The sequence below is a fragment of the Mirounga leonina genome, unplaced genomic scaffold (genome assembly GCF_011800145.1).
Source record: "Mirounga leonina isolate KUSES-001 unplaced genomic scaffold, KU_Mleo_1.0 Mir_129, whole genome shotgun sequence".
Classification (NCBI taxonomy): domain Eukaryota; kingdom Metazoa; phylum Chordata; class Mammalia; order Carnivora; family Phocidae; genus Mirounga; species Mirounga leonina.
This window is the reverse complement of record NW_023270323.1, coordinates 77,945,259-77,967,414: the sequence shown is the minus strand read 5'-3', so window position 1 is coordinate 77,967,414 and position 22,156 is coordinate 77,945,259. Positions and strand designations below refer to the sequence as shown.

Sequence of the window (22,156 nt, the reverse complement as noted above, 5' to 3'; positions counted from 1 at the left end):
CCCATGTGGAAATACCAGGTAGTGAGGACACGGGGTGGGTGCTTACCACAGCCCCGCCTCAGCCAGGGACTCAGGTTCACCTTGTCCCCTTTCTCAGAGTTTCCCAAGTGCCCGCGCAGTGACCCAAACACAGCCAACAGCCGGCTACTGAGCGGGCCCATGACAAAGGTCAAATATCAGCAAATGCCCGGCGGTCAGCCTCCTGATGCCACAGAGGCGGCCTCTCCCCGCAAGTTCCTTACGAACACACAGGGGCCTCGGGGCCACAGCTACCGAGACTTGTCCGCGTGGCCTCCCGTGTGCCCCTCCGTGGGCAGCATGTCACTGCTTCTCAAGGTGAGCCCGAGAAAGCGGAGCCTCCGGGAGCCACGGAATTTACCCAAGGTCCCAGGCCGAGGAATCTGCTTACATCAAGGTCACGATGCACGGTTCCCGAGCGCCTTCTCTGTGGCGGGCCACCTACGAGCTCCCCCCAACGCCTGGGGCAGGCCCTCCCCGCGCTCAGCACACAGGCCTGCCACGTGCCACCCTCCCCACCCCCCCACCCCCCCGCCATGTGGGGAGAGCGCGGCGATGGAAGGAAAGATGGACGAGTGGAGGGTGGACGCGCCTCCTGCAGCTGCCGTAACAGAGTAACACAGTTACAGTTCTGGAGGTCAGAAGTCCCGTATGGGTGTCCCCGGGGTCGCAGGGCTGGCTCGTCCTGGGGGCTCCAGGTGAGAATCGAGAATCCTGTCCGGGCCTCTCCCAGCTTCTGGAGGCCCCAGCTCTACCCCCGAAGCTGGTGGGGCGGCGTCTCTCTGGCCTGCAGCCCATGATCACACGTGTCTCTCTGACCCTCCCTGTCTGCCCCCCTTTCAGGGACCCCCGTGATCACAGAGGGCTCTGCCAACCCTAACTGCCCCGTGCCACGCACGTCTGCGCAGGCTGCCGCTCTGGGTGGGAAGGGTGTCCAGCGCCCGGTCCACCGACAAAGCCGGGGCTGGTCCCCCCGCGGTGATGGCCCGGGGCGTGGAGGACCACGGCCCCTTCCCCCACACATGGTGACGTCGCTCTGCCTCCTGCTCACCCGGGGCCCAGCGCTGGCTCGAGGGGCCTCCCCGACATGCTCAGGGCAGGCCGGATGCGCATTTGCCCAGCGCGGGCTTGCTTCATTCTGCAGTGGCGACTTCCTATCCCGCTGGTCTCCATGAACACCCAGCAGCCAAGAGCACGGACCCCCACGTCTGGGCGCCAGCAGATGACAGGTGCGGGCTGTGCCCTCCGCAGGCTCTGAGCCGAGGTGCACCAGCCCGCAGCCTCAGCGTGCTCACCCACGGCCCCGATCTTCAGGGCGGTGTTCACTCCCGCGGCTGCAGTAACAAAGCACCACAAACCGGGGGGCCAGCCGGAAATCTCTTCTCCCACAGTCTGGAGGCCGGAAGTCCAAAACGGAGGTGTAGGCAGAGCTGCGCTCGCTCCAGAGTCCCCGGGGAGGACCCTCCCTTGTCCTTCCAGCTTCTGGTGGCTCCAGGGGCCCCGGGCTTGTGTCCGTGGCTCTCCAACCTCGCCCCCGTCTTCACGTCCCTGCATCTCCTCTTCCGACCCCGAAAGACACTTGTCATTAGATCTGGGGCCCAGCTGGACAATCCGGCATGGTCTCATCACAAGGTCCTTCACTTAATGAGCGCCACAAAGACCTTTTTTCCAGATAAGGTCATGGTCACAGGTTCCAGGGACGGATATGGCCATATATTTTGGGGGGTCCCCATTCAGGCCACGACAATGGCTGCCTTCCAAACTGTGGCCAGGGCCCTTCATGGGCAGGGGCAAGACTGGGATCCCCTGAACCCCCATTCCTAACCCAAGTTCCAGCACGGAGGCACTCAGGAAAGGGTTGCTGTCCTCCCTGAACCCAGGGTGCACCGTGCTGAGGTCCTAGCTCAGGGGCACATGAAAGTCCAGGCCTTCTGGGGCAGTATCTGCCTGGGACGGCTGCTGGACACGCCATAGGAAGAACAATAACCATGACAACAACTGGCTCGTGTGTGGGACCTCACAAGCTCGATTCTGGGCCAGGTCCTTCCTGTGCATTAGCGCTAATCCCCAGGAACCGGGTGAGCAGTGGAGAGCTCGCTGAGTGCTGACTTGGCACCAAACGCTGGTCTCCGTGTTTAAGGAGGACTATGTCCTTGAAACTGCACAGCAATCCTATGAGGAAAGTAGTACTGCCATCCCCATTTCTCAGTGGGGAAACGGAAGCACAGAGAAGTTAAGTAACCTGCCTAAGGTCACACAGTAAACACATACCAGAACTGGGATTTGAACACAGGCAGTGCGGCTCCAGAGTTGTGCTTGTAAGCACCACCCGTGACCCCTGTGAGCTGGATTTCAGAGAAGAGATGTCCCCTGTGAGGACACCCAGCAGGTGGGTGGCAGGCGTCACCTTTGCTCCTGGCCACTGTGAACCTCCTCTGGTTCCTCACGTCCTCTCACTTCGTGGTCGTTGTCCACAGATGTTCCCTGGTTCCCCAGCTGGCTGATTTCTGCTCCGCCTCAACTCGGTCTGCACCCCCTCCTCCAGGAAGCACTCCCTGACTCCCACCCTGGGCTGGGCGACCGCCGCTGGGTGCTGGCACACGGGATCAGAGCGACTGTTGGGAGCTGGTCTTCTCACGGAGGCCGGCAGCTCTGGGAGGGGCGGGCTACTCCCCCCACACACCCCGTCCCTAGGGAGGGGCCCGGAGCCTGGTGTGCGGTCCAAGCACCACAGGCCCCTGTGTGCGGCCCCCTCGTCCTGGTCACCCCTCCTGGGCCACTGTCACTTGCGCCCTGTCCCCAGCGGCTTGTGGTGCAGTAGCCGACACCTTTCAGAGCCGGGCCTGGGACGGGCCCAGTGGCCCCCTGGAGATGGTGCAGAACAGGGCCCGGGGTGTGGGGCTTCCTCAGGCAGGATGAGCCCACCTCCAGCAAAGGGCAGGGGGCCACCGGCCGTGTTCCTCTGGGTCCTCCAGCGGGGAAGTGAGCACTGACCAATGGGCTCTCGTTGTGAACAAGTGATCTCATCCATTACTTTCTTGGGGAAAATGGTTCCTTGCTGCTCATTAGCAGCTCAGAGGTGAAGGCTGGATCCCTGGGTCTCTCCGGGAGGCTGCCTCCCACGCTGGTGAACACAGCTGTCTGCCCCAGGCTCTGCTCGCACCCACAGACACTCCAGCACTTACTGCAATTAGGGCACTTGCTGATGTTCCCACGGGCGGGGGCTCCCCGAAGGCAAGGCATGAGGGGAGAGCGTAAAGGTGAAGGATGGAGCGGGGGAGTGCTGGCTAAAAGTCTGGAGCCAAGCCCAGGGCGGACAGGCCTGGGCTGGTTCTGGTTTCCTTGCTTGGTTTCCTGCGTCTGTCCAGGCAGGTTGCTCACCTTCTCTGAGCTTCAGGCTCCTGACCTGGAAATGGGCTGAGCGGCCCCTCCCTGGCTCTGGCGTGGACCGGAACAGAGGTGGTGACCATGGGAACCCAGTCCAGGCAGGGCCCAGGGTCATGGATGTCCGTGGAATCCAAGTACAGAGCGAGACGGTGCGCGGGGGCACCTGGCCTGGGAGTCAGGAGCCCCGGTTCTGAGCCTCCGATCGGGCCCTCGCGTCTGAGGAGAGCAAGTGCAGGCTTCCGCAGGAGACAGCTGAGGCAGGGACGAGTGCAGGGGGAGAGGCGGAGAGGCAGGGTGCTCGGAGCCGCCGCCTCTGTCCCTCAGGCCAAACCCCACCGTGCCCGCTTTCGTGCCTCGGAGCGCGAGCCAGGAACGGCTTTCCAGATGGTGGCCCGCGATCGTGTCTACCGTGAGGACCGCTAACACGGGTCCCCGAATCAGCAAAATAGTACTCCCCAAAGACTCTCATCCTTCTCTGTGGTAGCTCTGTATCACAGAGAAATCGCACTCCAATATTAAATTTGGAATTTCATCAAAAGGACGAAGTTTTCTCTCTTGCTCTGAGAGCATCTACACAGTACCCTCTCAGCCTTCAAAGCCTCAAATACGCGGTGCTTTCCCGAAACAGTCACAGACCTGAGAGAGAGGGCTAGGGATGAGTGGGGGGCCGGGGGAGAAGGGAGGAGGGGAGAGGAGAGAGCCAGGACAGGGTGAGGCCTGGCCCCACACCCGACGCCTGGCACCGGCGGGCCGCGGCCCCCGATCTCTCCCCGGTGCCCCACCTCGAGGATGTCGATGAGCACGCTCTCCTCCGCCTGCCGGGAGCTGCGCACGTCCTCCAGCACCAGCACGTAGTGCACGCCGCGTGGGTCCGACTGATACAGGTTGTAGGTGTCCGTCTGGTACCACTCCCGCATGGCCACGAACACCTGGTTCCCGTCCGTGCTGATGATCTGCAGGTCCTGCGGACACGTGGGGAGAGCGCAGCGTCAGGGGTGGGCTGGGGGCGGGGGTGGGAGACGGAGCCCCGACGGGATGGGGCAGGGCTTAGGTCTGGCGGGGGGGTTGGTCCCGGCTCCCTGGGAGTCAGGCTGACCTAGAGTTTCATCCTGATTCTGCCTCAGCCTTTGACCTGGGACACGTCCCTTTACCTCTCGTTTTCCCACCTCCAACATGGGGATGACGATCTGGCCCTCTGCAGGTGGTACGGGGTTGTGGGAGGGATGGCCCAGGCACGGAGCGGGGCACGCTGAGGCCTCCGCCTCCCAGCCCCACGTCAGGCTATCTGCCTGTCTGTCCCTGCATGTGCGGAGGACTTCTTCCTCCATGCACCCCCAGCGGTCGCCTCTGGGAGGCAGGGGACGGGCCTCCCCTGCAGGCCCATCCTGAGGATCAGGTGAGTCATCTCTGGGTTCATTCACGCAGCATGCATTCATTAGGGACCTACTGTGTACCAGGCACTGGGACTCAGCAGGGACCACAGGTGGGTTCTGCCCTTGGGAACATACCCTGGGGGAGGGAGGACTGGATTAAGGCACTTGGCAGTCCTCTCAAGACTCGGGGCTTGGTTCCAGATTTTACAATCAGAAGCAGAACAAAACCTAATCACATAAAAAGGAAGAAAAAGGAACCCAGGGCCATCCTTGCTCCGTTTTCGTTTTCTCTCCCAGCCAGCGCCCAGTGCTGTGTGGGAGGCCCGTGAACACGCCCATTTCAAAGCCGTAACAAGCTTTTCCTCTCCAGCGTCTATGACTTCCCTTCTATCACCCCGAAACTTTTATTGCCCTGCTGGCAAGACAGCTGCCAAGACACAGGCGCTGAGGATGGACGCATGAGGCCGGGTCACGCCAGCCAACACCTGCAGAGGAGAGGTGGTCCCCTCCGGCCCCGCCCCGTGCAGGGCTGCTGCACTTTGGGGGGATGCTTCTCCCTATGTCTTCCCACCTGGTAGTAGGGCATGGGTGGACAGGTGAGCCTGTTTCTCTAATAACACACCAAGTCTCTATTCTGTCCAGGGGGGCGTGGCCTCCAGCAGAGGGAAGGACTGGCTGCCTGGGTGGGACGCAGTGCTGATGCCCCCCCGCCCTGCCCTCCCCGCCCCTCCCCTGTGTTATACGGACAAAAGAAGGGGCCTTGCAGAAGAGGGATGCAGTGTTGTGAAGCCCCGACCATGCACCTCCCAATCAGGGCAGCCCCTGGCAGCACGAGCTGGGGCCCTTTGTCTATAGACTTAAATCTAACATGCAGAAGTGACTGGAACCAAGAAGCTTGTCACCAGGAAAGACTGCTCAGGTCCAGCTACAAGTAGCCAGCAATGCCGTCCCTAGAGAGACCTGATACTAACATTTAAAAATGTGTACCTTGGGGCCTTTGCCCAAGTGTGATTCATATGCTGGTTACCTCATCGAGGATCCTCGTATGTGACAAGCTGCTTCTGTCTTGCTGTTTTCAAGATTCTTTTTCTCTTTCAGTGGTTTGATTACAATGCATCTTGGTGTGCAACTCATTGTGTTTCACTACTTGGAGGTCATCAGGCTTTTTTAGACATTTATATTCATGTGTTTCATTAATTTGGGAGAGTTTGGGCCATTGCTTCTTTTTTTAAAAAGATTTTATTTATTTATTTGAGAGAGAGGGAGAGAGGGGAAAGGAAGAGGGAAACTCATGTAGACTCTGTGCTGGGTGCAGAGCCTGACACAGGGCTGGATCACACGACCCATGAGATCATGACCGGAGCCAAAATCAAGAGTCGTATGCTTAACCAACTGAGCCACCTCATTGCTTCTTTAAACAATCCCCCTGCCCCCATCTCTCTCTCCTCTCCTGGGATGCCCACAATGCATGTGTTCGTTCACTTGCTGCTGTCCCGCTGGCCCGTCAGATGGTGCTCACTCTTCTTCAATCCCTTTGGCTTTCTGTCCCTCTGACTCCTTAACATCAATGGTCCCACCTTCAAGTTCTCCGAGTCCTTCTTCTGTCTGTTCAAACCTGCTTTTCAATCCACCCATGGAATTTTGCATTTCGATTATTATTTGTTTTAGCTACAGAATTTATTTTGGGTTCTTTTTTATGTTTTCAATCTATGTCTTGGCTACTTCTATTTTGGTCATTTGTACCTTGTTATCTTGACTTGCTTCACAGTTTGCTTTAGCTCTCTGAGCATCTTTAGGAGAGTCGTATTAAAGTCTTTGTCTGGTAGGTTCACCATCTGGTCTTTTCAAGGATAGTTTCTGTCGCTTTTTCTCCTTTGATTGGATCATATTTTCTTTTTATGCCTTGTAATTTGTTGTTGTTGAAAAGTGGACACTGTAATCTAATTATGTGGTAACTCTGGAAATCTGGTTCTCTCCCTTCCCCAGGGTGTGTTGTTTTTTGTTTCTGTACCAGGGATCAGTCTGAGGTAGAAACTCAAGTGAGCCTGAGCTTTTCCCTGGGCATGCATGGTGACTTTTCTAAATTTGAACATACGACTGGTTGCCTTTGAATGTCATAGTCCCTAAATGTCCAAGGGGGTGGGGGGGTGGAAGCAGGCTCTGGTCCTTTAAATCCCTCAGAAACTGCTTCGGCTGGTGCTGGCTGGAGCAATGGCTGTCCACCAGGATGTCTGTACCGTCATGAGCAGAAGCAGCAATCTACCCCCAGTGCAGATCCCCAGTATTCAGAGAAAAAGGTCCCCGTAGCCACCCTGGCTCCTGCAAGTGATTTGCAAGCTGCTCTGGGCCCATGAGCACAGCTGTCTGCCACAAGGCTGGGGCAGGGGGGGTGAGGGGGGCGCGTGCTGGGGCTATCATGGGAAGAGCTAAAATTGTGGAAATCAACCTTGATTTACTGTCCAAACCTTCCCCTGGAGGCTGCAAGCCCTTGAATAGACTCCAGAGTTCTAAAACAGGTGATTTGGACTGATTCTGCAGAAGCAACTGTTGCCTAAGCGAGAAGATGGGGGGGGGGCTGGCACGCTCCACCACCATCCGTGCCGTCCCATCCTCCTTCATTCTTTTTTTTTTAAAGATTTATTTATTTAAGAGCGAGAGCGAGAGAGCATGCCCATAGGGAGGGGCAGAGGGAGAGAGAATGCCCCAAGCATACTCCCTGCTGAGTGGGAAGCCCAGTACAGGGCCCAATCCCACAACCCATGAGACCACGACCCAAGCCGATGCCAAGAGTCAGACCCTCAACTGACTGAGCCACCCAGGCGCCCCTTCCTCCTTCATTCTTATGTTTTATGGGTTTCATTTTATTGTATAAAGGTTATTACAAATAAAGGAATATTTTACTTGAAAGTAAATTTGCATTTACTTTATGTGTATGAATGGTTTCATATAATTGATGGTTATTTGGATTTTTTCCTTTTGTCTGTTTATAGCTTTGCCAATTTTTTTCTCTGTTAAGGAAGGTGGTTTTTTTTTTAAAGAATCATTACAAGTAAGTAATTCAAGCAAAGGATGCTGGCAAATATAATAAAACCTGTTCACCTACTCTAGTTTCCACAGACAGGTGAGTTAAAACAGTAGAATGGTATGAATCATGCCTTTTGAAGTAGAAGGAATGTTGAAAGAATGGATCCAACATGAAATTGGGCAAAGCTCTGTTGACACCCATCTGTTCTAACGTGCCAGTGGCGAGGTGGGAGGTGCCAAGCTACACAAATATTTAAATTCACCGAAGAACAGCAAAATCTGATTGGGAAATTCAACTAGCCAGTTCTACAGTTGTTGGTGGGAAACACTGCAGTCTGGCCGCTCCCCTGAACTTGGTGGAGAGGAAGCAGACCTGCTGTGTGGTTGGGCAAAGTGCTCAGCAAGATGATATATGGTCTCCAGGGGTGCGGGGGAGTGCTCCCAAGAGCAGCCCAGCTCGCCCATTGTCCCCAGCTGCCTGTCACTGGGTCCCAGGCTCCGCCCCAGGCGAGCGCACTTAGGGTCCACGCGCAAATGTACGATCCGAATGTGGGCCTGGTCTTCCCTTGAAACCGATGACATGGGGACTTGTAGGAGTCTCATTCCTGCCACCCACTGATGATGCGAAGGCTGTGTCTTCCATCAGAGCCTCAAGATTCTTTTCAATGACCCCCTTTATCCCCAGAGATGGAGACGAAGGAAGCTGCAGTGAGCCACACGCACGGTGCTTTCTGCAAACTGCACCAGTGACTTTGAGAAACACGCACCGCCACCTCATCCCCTCTGCAGACGAGGACTCTGAGGTCCAGGGAAATGAGGCCAGCTCTCGAGGCCACAGAGGTCATGACTTGGGGCCCTCGGCTCCTTGGAACTCCTTCAGAAATGGCCTGGCTGCTGGTCCAGCCGCCCCCCTGCCAGGTGTCCCCCTCCCCAACTCCAGGACACAGGGCGCTTCTGATGCTGCAGCCCCCCGGGGTTGGGGGGAAGGAAAACCCTACGAGCTAAAAGGACCCCTCACCCCCAGGGACACCAATGCATTTGCCCTACATGAACCCACTAGCTTTTCATTTCTTGGCTCAGCCGAGCCTGGAGTTAATCTCTGCAACTTGCTCTTCTTCTTTCTTTCTTTTCCTTTCCATTGTATCCCCTTTCCTTTTCTTTTTTTAAGGAGAAGTTTTAAAAAGTTTTCCTGAAGTTTTAAAGAAACCCCTTAAGTATTTGCCTTGTTCCTGGCTCAGGGGAGGTGTGCCACTGCCTGGGACAGCCCAGCACAGGCGAGGGTGTGGGGGCTTTAAAACAATGCGTGGCCCCCGGCCTTGCAGGGCCCAGAGCAAAGATCTCCTCTCCCCACCCCAGCCTGCTGCTTTACAGCCAGGCTCCCTCCTGCCCCAGGCCCTTTGCACAAGCCCAGACCTCCACCTGCACAGCTTTCCCTCCACCTTAAGACTTCAGAGGAAACGTTCCCTCAGTGACGTCCCCCAACCCCATCACCCTCGGCCTCTACCTCTCCTTCCCTCACAGGGAAAAGCACAACCTGAGATCATTTCATACATTTGTCTGTCTACTTGGTTTTCCGCCTGCTTCCTTGCTGGAAACCCACCAAGAGCAGGAACTGGGGTATCTGATCCAGAGCTGTAGCATCAGATCCTAGCATGCTTCCTAGCTTATACGTGATGCTCAATAAATATGTGGGGATGGAAGGGCTACTCCCATCTGTGCTTCTCAATCACAAGCACATGGGATGGAGTTCTGGGAAGTGAGCCATCCGAGATCCTCTGGAGGGAGATGTGGCATGAGGCTGGTCTCAGACCACCTTCAGTTCCTTATTAGCTGTGTGACCTCAGACAGGTTACTCAGCCTCTCTGAATGTCCATCACCTCCTTTGGGACCTGGGAACAACATCAGCAGGGAGGGCACTGTGGAGTTTGGTCCTGAGGCAGGGTCCGGGCAGCCCCCACATCCCCCTTCTCTGCCAGCCCAACAAAGGGGAAGGAAGTAGCATTAACTGAGCACCTACTATGCGTCCATGGCCATATTAGGCAGCTGGAATGCAGAGGTGAATAAAACAGAAACTGCCCCTCACCTGCAAACCCCAGATGAAAGCAGGAGATGGATACAGGGGATCGCCAGCACCCAAGTGTCAGGAAGGAGGAGGATGAGGGTGCAAGAGGGAAACCAAGGCCTGGACTGGCCTGGAGAGGCCCTCATAAGAGACATTTGTCTTGTCTGAAACATCTCTTGTGCAGGGGTTTGGGGAAGAGGCAGACCGGGCCGAGGGGAGAGTATGGCCGAGGCCCTACGACCGGATGGAGCTGGGCACGAGTCAGTGTGGGCTCGGGACCTAGCCACAGGGTCAGGTGGGAGGGGAAACGACTCTTACCTTTGGCAGTGCATACTTCGGCAGCTTCATCAGGACAAATTCACTGCGACGATAAGAGATGTAGTATTTGGTCCGGTTTGTTGAGGTTGTCTAACAGCAGGGAAAAAACCACATTTTTAAGAAGCGAGTTTCCAGTCAAGCCAGGTCCTCACAAATGAAAAACTAGAAATTGTATTTCAGCTGGTGAGAATGCCCTTTTACTTTGCTTAGACCTGCTCTGCCTGAAATGGACAGACTCCTACTCATCCTTCAAAGCCCCACACCAAACGCCCCTCCCCTTCCATGTCTCTGTTAGAACCAACCTCTGTCCCCACGCTCTCTCAGCACCTGTGTCCCTACATCCACATTACAGAACAAAGTGGGAAGTTCTCCTCCCCAGAACTTTTCTTAGGGAGAGCACTGGGTGAAGGAAGAGACTGGCCAAAGGTAAATTCAAACCACAAAAGACGACTATCAAGCCATGAGGCGTGAGAATTGAGACAGGAGGCGACCTGTGCTGAGATGGTCCACGTGGCCGCACTGTCCTGAGCACCGCTCATCTGGTCTCCCGACAACCAGCCCCACAAACTGCGATCACTTCCATTGTAAAGATGAGAATACCGAGCACGGAGATGAGTCACTTGTCTTCCGTGGGCGATAACAGACGAGCCAGGAAAAGAGAGGCTCTCTCTTGGATGGGGCAAGGAGAAGAGAGTGGGAGGAGAGGGACAAGGCGGCAGCCAACAGGGGCTGGGGGAGGGCGGTGGCCCGGTGGGGGGGACAATGGATGACCTCTGTGTCTCACCATGTGTATGCATGTGTGTGGGTGTGCAGACCACGCACGCGTGTGAGAGTGAACACGTAACCTCACACGTGTGTGTCCACTGTGTGCATGCACGTGGGGGTGAATTCTATGCATGCGTGCGTGAGAAGGAGTCCTCTGTGTGTTTGTGTGCGTACACACGTGTGTTCGTGGCAACACAGTGCCATGCCTAAGAGCACAGGGCATCACGCGTCACTGCCTGGGCTCAGATTCCACCTCTGCCATCAGGAGCCACGTGGCCTTGGGAGAGTTTTCCGAGCCTCAGTCCCCCCCACCCCCACCCCCAGTAAATGGGGAGGACAAGATCAGAAGCAAAGTGATGGGGCAATTGTGGGGATTAGCATCTGGGAAGCACGTGGGGCAGCACGTGGCCCCAGTAGGAATTGTTGTTATTACAAGTCAACAAACTACAACAGGCCCACAGTGTGCAAAGCATCGCGATTACAAGGCTGACCAGGTTTCTCTAGGTAGTTCCATCCCGAGGGCAGGGACTATGAGGTCTGTGTGGTCTGGCCCTTAGTGGCCCTGAGCAGGCGGTGTTGGGATGGGGGAAGCACGGGGTGGGAGAGGCCAGGCAGACTTCCTGGAGGAGGGGGCACCCTGCTTCCTCAGAAGGAAGAGCCACACAGCCCAGAGACAGACCTGCTTAGCAGGTCAGGGAGGACGCTGGAAAGAGTGGCCAAGATAAGTCGGTGCCCCTTCTCAGAGCCCTGTCTGCCAGCAGCTGAGCTCCAGGAATGGTGCTGAAGGTGGAGACAGGCTGGGCAGCCTCCTGGCCTCAGCCTCGAGAAGATCGTGTTCTTTGGGGAGCCCTGGGCAGATGCTCAGCCAGCCAGGGCAGGCCAGGTCCATTCTTGCCAGGAGCTGGGGATGAAGGAAGCTGGTGGTGCAGAAGGAAGGAAGCCTGCAAACCTTTCTAAAGGGCCAGCCCTGCTAAGGGCAGGGCCACGGGACGAGGGGGCTCGTGGTTCAGGCCCGAGGCTGCGGGGTGAGCAAAAACGCTGCCATCCCTGAGACGCAAATGCAACTTTTGCCCAGGGAGCGGATCGCGCTGAACCCAGCAACACCCTTACAGGGGAGTCTGCCTACCTCCTGAGAACCGCCTGCCTGGCCCCTCCGGCCGGGCTGACCAGTAGAAGCAGGCCGAGAAGGCTGAACCGCGGTGATTCTTCCCAGGACGGCAGGTCCTCTGCCGATCTCACAGGCCTCCCCGCCGCCGTGAATGCAGCCGGCGTCTATCTGGGCCTCTGGGTGGCCAGGGCTTATCAGGCCCATTTTATGGGTCAGCAAATCGAGGCTCAGAGGTGGAACGATGGCTCTTCCCAAAGCCAGCCGGTGGCACCATCATATTCAGACCCCCGCTTGTGTGCCCCTTGTCCCCCGAGGCCCAGACCCTTCTTTCTGGAGGGTGAGGTCCCATCCCTGGCCCACAGCATGGCTTCAGCCAACAAACCAGCACCATGAGCCACTTGGCGCCTTGCCTGGGGGCCCGGGAAGTGGACCTCCGGGTTCATCGCATACTTCATTGGTGGGGAGGAGCGGCGGGAGGGGCCGGTGGGCACTGGGCTGGGATCCTCCGAGGACCAGGAAGGAGGGGAAGGGAGGAGGGCAGGCAGGACTACCTCCCAGTGTTTCCTGTGGGCTCCCTGCAGGGAACCCGCCCACAGTAAGGGTCTGCAGGGGGGCAGCCCCCCGGGTGACCTCTGAGTTGGGGGTCAGGAACAGCGTTCCTGGGCAGTTGTTGAGAAAGTTGGGGACCAAGTAAGGACAGGAGTCTGATGGAAACCCGTGGCCCCTGATGGCATGAGCTGGTGCTGGGGGCTGCCCGTGCTCACAGGGTGGGGCATGCCTGTCCAAGTTCAGACCAGGCCTCTGGGACCGTGAGGCTGGAGACAAAGCCGAGGGCACACAACAGCCCTGTCTGAGCACACACAGAGCAAACCCCAGAAATGACCAGGTGCCCTGTCCCAGCGGCGGGGAGGGGGGCCGCTTCCTATCCCACCTTGCCTGTGGTCTCGGTGAACCTGGCTCCTTCCAGATCAGACTTACCAGATGCTCAGTCACAGAGAGCCCTGCGTCCTTGCATGCTCCCCCCATCTCTTCCCACGCTCCACCCTACAATCAGGCCTCTGACCCAGCCGCCCCCCAGCTCCCCTGGTGTACATCCTCCCTCTAGTACAGATGTAGACCCCACCCCCTGATTGTAGAGTCTGGTGTAGATAATAAAGGGTGACACCATGTGGCCTGGCTGTGACCAAGGAAGGGCTCTGTGGAGGCAGCCAGTGGGCCTGAAATAGAGATGGAAGTCAAGGAAGGCTTCCTGAAGGAGGTGATGCATGACTAAGTCTTGGAAGGAGAGCGGGAGTTAGCCAGGCAGAGAAAGAGACATGGGCATCCCAAGGACAGGGACTAGAGTGTGTAATCACACAGAGGAGATTGGCAACCATGGGATATCACAGAGGCCAAAGAAGAACAGGGACAAGATCCTCTTGGCTGGCCTGCTCTAATGGGCTGTGACGCCCCTGCCAGTTCCCCAGGAGGGCCTGGTGTTATTTCGCGGGTGGACAGGACAGCTGGGGTAATGAAACATTCCTGAGACAGGGCAAAGAAGAGGCCGGGAGTGGTGGGGAGCCTTCTCCATAGGAGCTTTTAGACGTGTCTCATGGGGTCCCGGAAGGCAGGACAGGGGCCACCAGATAGGAGGAAAGGAAACACTCTGTCTCAGTGCCAGGATGAACTTTCTAAAGATTTGAGCTATCCAGGAGACGGATAGGCTGTTTTGGAAGGAGTGAGCTCCTCGTCAGTGGAAGTAATCAAGAAGTGGTATGACCAGCTCTTCACTGGAGTTTCTGAATGGTCAGACCACGTGTCGTTTAACGGTGGTCCCAACTGGGACCTGAGTACCTGTGTGTACAGGCAGCAGGGTCCTGGCCACTGGGCTGTACCCAGCTGGTGCCTGGCTGCCAAGGGCAATGACCAGAGACAGCCCCTATCATTTCCAAAGTCAATGAAACAAAACAGAGCAAACTGGGTTCGGGCTTGGGGGCCACGAGCCACAGGAGGTCCCTGACGGGTAGAAGGGAGGAGGAGCAATCCTGCCTCAAGGCTGTGGTTTGGCGGAGACTTGTGGGTTACCTGCGGCCACCACCACCTGGGCGGGGGAAAGCACGAATGAAGTAACCCTTAAAAGTCATAGAGCCGTTTTATTGCCTCCTGTGTGAGCAATTCCATCTTCCCCGCAACGGCTTGTTCTCCACATCGCCTACTGCCCGTCGCCAAGACGCCCAGAAGCAGCCTTACCTGAAAGAAGATGTAATCGTCCTGCACAGTCAGAGAATTGTGGTCAATGGGGCCAGGGAACGGAGCCGTCAGCGTCTTCTCGGAACAATTGTGGATCTGGCAGGTGACATAGCGAAACCCTGCAGGAGAAAAGAGCCAGCACTCGGCGCGTGAAATCTCACGCACTCCGACCGTGGCCGCGGGAGGAGCCAGACACAGCCTCGGACGCCGGGAAACGCCGGCCAGCTCTGGGCTCGGCCGGATACTGCCGCGGCGGGGTTGTCCCTGCGGCTGAGGCTCAAAGGGCCTGCCCCCTGATCGCACCTGCCGCCGAGCCGTGGCGGCGATGTGCCAGTCGCATCCTCGGGACGGTCCTACCGTGGTCCCATCCTCTGGATGGTAAAACTAAGGCCAAGAGAGGTCAGGTGACGTGTCTAAAGCCGGGTCACCTGCCCAGCCGCCAGCTTCTTGTGAAGAGAGGTTTAGGGGCACACAGCTGCACCTGCTTCTCTGGGGGTCGTGGACAGCCACTCTCCGATGACAACGGCAGAGTCCGCTGCAGCAGAGACCCTAGGGCCACCACGCCGGAAGCATCCAGTAGCTGGCCCTTGGCGGGGAAGGGCCACTGACCCTGGGCAAAGTCGTGCCGGTGAGAGCGGGATGTGAGCACGGGACTTCATCCACCTTCTGCCCACGGCTCCGCGCCACACCTCGCTCTCAGCTCAGGCGACACACCCAGACTCTGTCTCCCTGGGAGAGGGACCTGCGAGGGACCCAGACGGACTGTGGGCGGGTCACCCCACACCAGCCAAGTGGCCTGTGAAGGTGCGTGCAGTCACCCACAGAACGGACAGCACAGGGCCACGGGGGGGCACCCACAGTGTCCATCAGAGCACGGGACCCCTCCCACCCCCTGGAGTCTCATCTACCTAAACAGGGGCGGGTGTGGGTGGGACTCGAATGTCCTTTGTTCCCCTAACTTTTGGCAAACGCTTTCATTCCTTTGCAAATATTTACAGCCAGGCAAAATGGAAAACACACTTCACAGGCAGCCGCTGCTTTTATTTCAAGCCCTGTTTTCCCAGGGTTTGGGGGATCCAGTGAAGTTGTGCAAGGCGGAGAGCGAGATTACACATGGCAGGCAACTCTTCCTCCCAGCTTGTGGGGCGGCACAGGGTTTAACCTCGGGCACCAGAGGGAGCCCACAAAGGCACTCCGAGTCATCAGCGCCTTCGGAGCACGTCCTGCCCACAGCCCTGGCTGGCTGGACGGCGTGGACAGTGCCGAAGGGCTGCCTCGGGACCAGAAGACCCACGCCCGAGTTCGCTGGCAGGATAACCTCGGTCCCACGTGCTCTGCTGTGAAATGGGTAATAATGCCACCTCCACGAGTTGGTGAGGACCGAGTGAGAGCGGCACGGAGGCCCACAGTCAGCATGGCTGTGCCTGCTCACTCCTGAAGCCTGTCCACTTCCCCGCTAAACGGCCGGGCCACTCCCTGTGGCCAGCACTGAATTTTTCCTGTCCTGGGCTCACCTGCTGGGCAGGGGGTGGGAAGACTCACCCAGCCTGATTCAAAGTCAACAATCTGCTCACGAGCTCCTTCACCGGCTCACCCACTCACTCGCTCACTCATTCATTCACTCAGTCATTCACCCCCTCACTCACTCATTCACTCATTTATTTCATTAGTTCACTCCCTCACACACTCACTCATTCATTCACTCATGCATTCATTTTCTCACTCACTCTTTCACTCACTCGCTCACTCACTCACTCGCTCATTGACTCACTCATTCACTCATTTACTCATTCACTCGCTCGCTCACTCACTTATTCACTCACTCATTCACTTGCTCGCTCACTCATTCACTCACTCGCTTGCTCTCTTACTCGCTCGCTCACTCACTTATTCACTCACTCATTCACTCGCTCGCTCACTCACTTATTCACTCACTCATTCACTCACTTGCTCACTCACTCATTCACTCACTCACTCACTCTCTCACTCATTCGCTTGCTCACTCGCTCGCTCACTCACTCACAATGGCCCTGGCCTCAGGGAAGCTGGCATTTGGTCACATGCTGGTTCATTCGGCAGCTCTCCTGGGGACACAGAGGTGAATCGATCAGGCCCTACCCCATCCCCACAGAGCTCCAGGTGCGGGGCGGTGTGCAGAGCTGTGACCGCAGCCCAGGCACTGAGAAGGTGGCTGGCAGGGAAGGCGGTCCAAGGACAAGAAACCCAAGATGGAGAGATGGGGTGAGTATTCCCAGTAGGGGGTGAGGGCCAGCAAGGTGAGCTTGGGGAGTGACCGCATAGTTCAGGCTGGCTAGGGTAGGCAGGGTAAGGGGTAGGTGAGTGACAACCGGTGGAGGGACCAGAAGGTCCAGATGCCATGCCACTGAGCTTGGCTGGACTGGATTCTAATGGGGTTCCCAGGCTGGGGTGGGGGCACCAAGTGTCGGGAAGCAGGGGGACACATGTGGTCTTTAGGGGAGGGGACACCACTCCAGTGGCACATCGGTTCTGGGGGGCCTGCCGCTGCTGAGCCAAGGGCTCCTCCGCCCCCCAAGGAGGGCAGGTTGTGGAAAATCATCACTGTGTGAGAATGGCCCCCCCATCCACGGTGCCAGCTTGTCCCTTCTCCTTGCAGGACACGGGCGTACCCTGAGAGACAACCACCCCCGTTGCTGCTGCCTTGAGCTCTGTGGTGGGGATGGGGGTCAGTCCCCATAGCACCCTCAGAGAGGCCTGAGATGTTCTCGGATTTGTGGGTGGAGCATGGTGGGAGATGGGGTCTATACCAGCCTATGACCCTATGAGTGCGGGCAGGCCCGGAACCCCTCTGAGCTTTGTTCTGGTGAAGTAGAAGCAAGTGACCATAACACCTGCCTCACCTCCCCACAGGATAGTGGACCCTGGAAAGAGCTGAGGGCTTGGAAAAGGTTAAGGGACCCACAGCAGCTTCCCTCCACTACCAGCAAGCGCTCGCCCATGACGTCCCTGCACTGAGCACCACGTGTGCATTGACCCATTTCACAGATGAGGACACCGAGGAGCAGGGAGGAGAGATGAGTTCCCCAGGGTCGTGCAGCTGGCCCGTGGCAGGCTGGGAGCCGACGCCAGTGATTCTGTTCTCAGCCGGGCCTCTCCGTGGCCTGGCCCTGCATCTGCCTTCCACGTAGTATGTCCTACCCAAGGAGCTCTGCTGCTTGGCAGTTGTCAAGTCCCACCATTTGTTAAATGTGCACCTACAGAGGTCTCATTGGAAGAGAAACCCAGCAGGAGGAGGCTTAACGGCCCCGGCAACTGTAGGGTTCGGCGGTCAGAGAAAAGACAGTCCTGGGGCGGCCAGCTCCGTGCTCCTCCCCCCTTGCTGCACTCAGTCCCGTGGCTTCTAGTGTGGACGGAACCTGTGCTGGCCCCAACCAGGCAAAGGGAAGGGCTATGTCTTGTTCACCTGTGTCCCCAGCAGGGTCAGCACTGGGCCTGGTCCACGGGGGACTCAGCAAGCACTTATTGAATAACGGTCCGCTCGGCTCTGATGTCCTGGAAGACCCCATGGTTCTAGAATATTCCATAGTTCTAGGGCCAGTGCTCCTCCGTCAGGAGCACAGAGGATCTTTCTCATAGCATGCAAGGCCCCGGGCGCATTCTGGCCTGAAGCCAGCTGGGTTGGGGTGGCCAGGCCCCTGCCCCATTAAAGGGAAGCCATCAGAGGCCCCCACCTGGCCTCTGCACTCACTAGCAATGCAGGTGGGGGGCAGAGTGAGCAGGAAACACTCAATGCTCAGGGGCCAGAACAAGTCACCTTCTTAATGGACTTTTCCACTGGAGCAGAGCTCCTTGACTTCAATTTATCCCCAGCTGGAAAACAAGCACATTTAAAGTTACACCACATCATAACATAGTGAGGTCGGCTGTGCGGGGCCAGCCGAGGAATGGAACAGGGGCATGTAAGGACACCAGGGGACACTGGGTGCATGCACCCCTCCCGGCTTACCTCCTCCGAGGTCCTGGGCTTCCATGTGGACCAAGTCAGGGTCGGCGTCCACCCCAGACACAGCCCTGGAAGAGAGTGCGTGGGGGTTGGCGCTGGGACCTGAGTCCCCAAGCTCCCTCCCAGTGTCTGCGTCAGCCCCCGAGCCCCAGGTAGCCACATGGCCTCCCGGGGCTGGGGCCACTCCTACTGCATGGGTCTGAGGGCACAGTCCTCCCCACCTGCTCCTGGGGAGGTAGCCAGAACTCGAGGGTTCACTTGGTACTCTTCTTTTTATGATACTCTCTATAGAAGACCCTCCTTTACCAAAGACCTTCACATTCCTTGCATCTTTATTGTTGTTTTTGTTTTGTTTATGATCAAAATACTCTGAGGAGGTTAGGCAGGCCTTGGGAATATCACCCTAATCTTGCAAATTAGGAAACAGAGGCTCAGAGGAGCAAAACAACCCCCTAGCCCCACCCAGGGGTGCACAGCTATAAGTGCAGAGCCGGGATTCACGCCAGGCTCCCTCTCCTTCACCCCGCTGCCCCCTGCCCCGCGAGGTGCCACACCGCAGGCCCCTCCCTTGCCGACATGGGCCCAGGGCTCAGGCAGCGCCCGGGACTCAGCGGGGACTGTGGCCGCCCACGGAGCCTTCAACGAGACCCGAGAAGAACAGACGAAGGTGCATGCTAGGGTCGCCGCTCGTGGGCAGCATCCTCCTGGGGAGGCAGGGTTGGGGCCAACAGCTCAGGGCCCACCCCAGCACCCACCCAGCACAGGGTCCTGTGCCCAGGAGGTCAAGTGCACGCTGTCCAACTGAGAGGAACTTTAGAGGTGGGGCGCCCCTGCAGTCCACTGATGTTCCAAAGCCGCGGCACCAGACACTCTGCCCCGAAGTAGTCTCTGCTTCAAGGTGAGGTTTGATTCAGGCTTTTGTGCACAGAACACCTGTGCATTCCTAGGAACCTTTTTCTCTCTTTTCTGAATAGAGACATTGTTCCCTTTACCAGGGGCACTGACGGGTCCTCAGCCGGCCAATGGGATTTTAGTGTGACCACCAGTCATCTGCAGCGTGTGGTCGTGACACCAGCTTGCTCCTTCGCTCCTTCACTCATTCCCTCCCTCACTCCTTCATTCATTCCCTCCATCCTTCCCTGCTTCATTCCTTCATTTCCTCCCTCATTCATTCACTGACTCCCTCCCTCACTCCTTTACTCCCCCTAATTCATTCATTCCCTCACTCATTCATTCCCTCCCCCGTTTACTCATTAATTAATTGACTCCCTCCCTCACTCATTCATTAATTCCCTCCCTCTCTCACTCACTCATTCACTCCCTCACTCATTCACTTACTCACTCACCCACTCACCCCTGCACAGACTCACTTGCCTGCTCAGTCTGCACCTGCCCCCCCACTGAGCAGTGCCCCCAGCCCCCTTATCCTCTGGCTCTCCCACTGGAGCACCCCACGACTGAGCCCCAGCAGCCCATGCCAGGCCCTGGACCAGACAGGGGTCCAGTGGGTTAGGGTCCCTGCCCAGACCCCCTTGGTCATGGGTTTTGAAGACCATTCAAGGCTATGTGTCCAGCCCCGCAGATACAGCCCGGCTCCCTACAGGGAAGGACACGTGTTGAGCCCTGCACCTTCTTGTTCATTGGGGTCCCCAAAGATGGCCTGTGGGGAAGGTCTTTGGTCTACTGCTTAGAAATAGCAGACGTGTGAGATGACCCCTGGGCAGGCAGATCTCTGGAGAGCGCAGTGCTTTGGGGACACGGGGAGTCAGCTTTCAGGCCTGTTGGATGCCACCGGAAGCTCTGATAAACCCTCCAAGACTCTGCACCGACCCGGGCTTGGAGTGGGATGAGCTGTCTCCTCAGCCAACCTCCACAGCCTGCCACTCATCCCACACCTGGGCAGGTGCTGAGCTGAAGGCAGAGGGAGGCTGAGGCTTTGTGGGTCAGCTCAGGCCCGGGCAGAGAAGCAGACACAGGGGTGGCTGGAGAAAGCAGGCAAGCAGACTGCCCAGCCCAGCGTCCATTGGCTCGGCCCCAGCCCCAGGCAGAGGCAGCCCCCCTGCTCATGGGCAGCATGACCTCGGACACGTGCCTGAGCCTCCCTGAGCCTCAGTCTCCCCCGCTGTCACGTGAGAGGAAGACGATCAGGGTCTGAGAAGACGATGCATGCAGACCCCCAGGCCTGGTAGATGTTCAATGTCCACAACATGGCAGCTCCTGGGGGGGTGGGGGGAGCTGTTATGGTTTTGTTCCAGGCCCACTGAGACACCACAGTGGGGGCAGCTAGCAAGTGCCCCTGGTGGGCCCAGAACGCAGCCGACCTCCTGCCCCCGGGCTGCCCCTCCCGGGGGCCCCCAAGTCACGCTAAGGAGCTCGCCTACTGTTTAGCCTCCCAAAGCATGAAGGGGTCCAAGCCTCAGACAGAACGCGGGCTTTGGCCATTCCTGCTGTCAGTTCAAGGACAAAGAGTGCCTCAGAAATGCTGTCAAAACAGCGTTATTCACTGCTTCCAAGAAGGGGACCCATGGCTGCCTGTCACCGCATTCCAGGAGAGGCTCCCGGGCCCCAGGGGCCAAGTGTCTGGCCTGATTATCTCTCACGCATAACAACTCAGGGCAATTTGAGCAACTTGGGGGAGAAATCATTTGATTTGCCCAAGATACTAAAATGTGGGAATTAGTGCCAGTTTACCTCGCACTGTCTGCGGGCAGGTTTGCCTCTCCGGCCCGAGAGATCTCCGGAGCACCCAGCCCGGCCTGGGGCCCGGGGCACCGCAGTGCTCGGCCACTCCGCCAATTTCTTGGGCCCGCTGTCCGGAAGTCCCACCTCTGCGCCCCTCCCCACCTCCTGGGGGCCCTGGGGGCCGACAGCTGACATCAGTGACAAGGCCAGTGATCACTCGGGTTTCCAAGGAAGGAAGCCGGCCCTCCCCCGACCCGCGGAAGGCACACAGGCCAGCAGCCGGTATCTAGACTTAGCGACCGGGCTTCCCTCCAGCCTCGGGGCCATAACCAGGAAAGGAGCTCCTTGTGTGATTAGCAACGTACGGCGCAAGGGAGGGAAAGGAGAACTATTGCCACGGTGCTTCTCTGCAGGGGGACAGGACTATGGCCCATTAAGAAGGCCTGTCTGCAGTCTGTTGTACAAATGAGCTAAGAAGGGGAAAGACTAGGAGGGTGTGTGCACGAGCACAAGAAAGAGCCATTTGGTGGGAAGAACATGTGTGTAAGCCACGTCTCTCCAAGGGCAGTTTAGGCAGAAGAAGGCACCATGGTCATGGCTGGTGGACGGCAAACGTGGGCCCTGAGCCAGCGGTTCTCCCAGCTTCCGCCCCCTCCACTGCCCGCGAGCACCGTGGGTGAGTACTCACCCCCCCCACGGGCCCCACAAGTACTCACCCCCCATGGGCCCCTCAAGTACTCATCCCCCACGGGCTCCACTCACTCAGCCCACTGACGTTTCTTGAGCACCAGAGTTTCCTCACTGGTGCAATGAGGCTAGAACACTGCTCAGAGGGATCACTGAGTGGCTCCCAAGAGATAACACAAGTGTGGGAGGGGAGCCCAGGCACTGGATAGGGCAGGAGAGCGGGGCCAAGGCAGGCAGGGGTGGAGGAAGCCATGGGACATGGGAGGGGGACAGCTAGTCCGGGGCTGAGTTAGGACCTGGGGCAGGAGTGGCGAGGAAGGGGAGGTGGGGAGGAGGAAGGGGGAGGGGTAAGAAGGAGAGAGGGAAGGTGTGGAGGAGAGAAGGAGGGGAGGTGAGGCGGGGAGACAGGGGTAGTGAAGAGGGAGAGGCAGGGGAGACAAGGACAGAGCGGGAGGGGTGGCGAGGAGGGGGAGGCAGGGGTGGCAAGGAGGGGGAGGCAGGGGTGGCGAGGAGGGGGAGGC

The 22,156-nt window shown here is 57.8% G+C and overlaps 1 protein-coding gene across 1 annotated transcript in view; it reads right to left on the bottom strand.

The window, feature by feature from the left end:
- The window catches only part of SORCS2 (sortilin related VPS10 domain containing receptor 2), a 448,292-nt gene that overhangs the window by 43,510 nt on the left and 382,626 nt on the right, over positions 1 to 22,156 (bottom strand). The window contains exons 6-9 of the mRNA XM_035005356.1: positions 18,270 to 18,334; positions 14,285 to 14,403; positions 10,183 to 10,272; positions 4,188 to 4,367 (exon numbers count right to left, since the gene is read on the bottom strand). Of these exons, the coding sequence (XP_034861247.1) occupies positions 4,188 to 4,367; positions 10,183 to 10,272; positions 14,285 to 14,403; positions 18,270 to 18,334 (454 nt within the window). The remainder of the gene's footprint in view (positions 1 to 4,187; positions 4,368 to 10,182; positions 10,273 to 14,284; positions 14,404 to 18,269; positions 18,335 to 22,156) is intronic.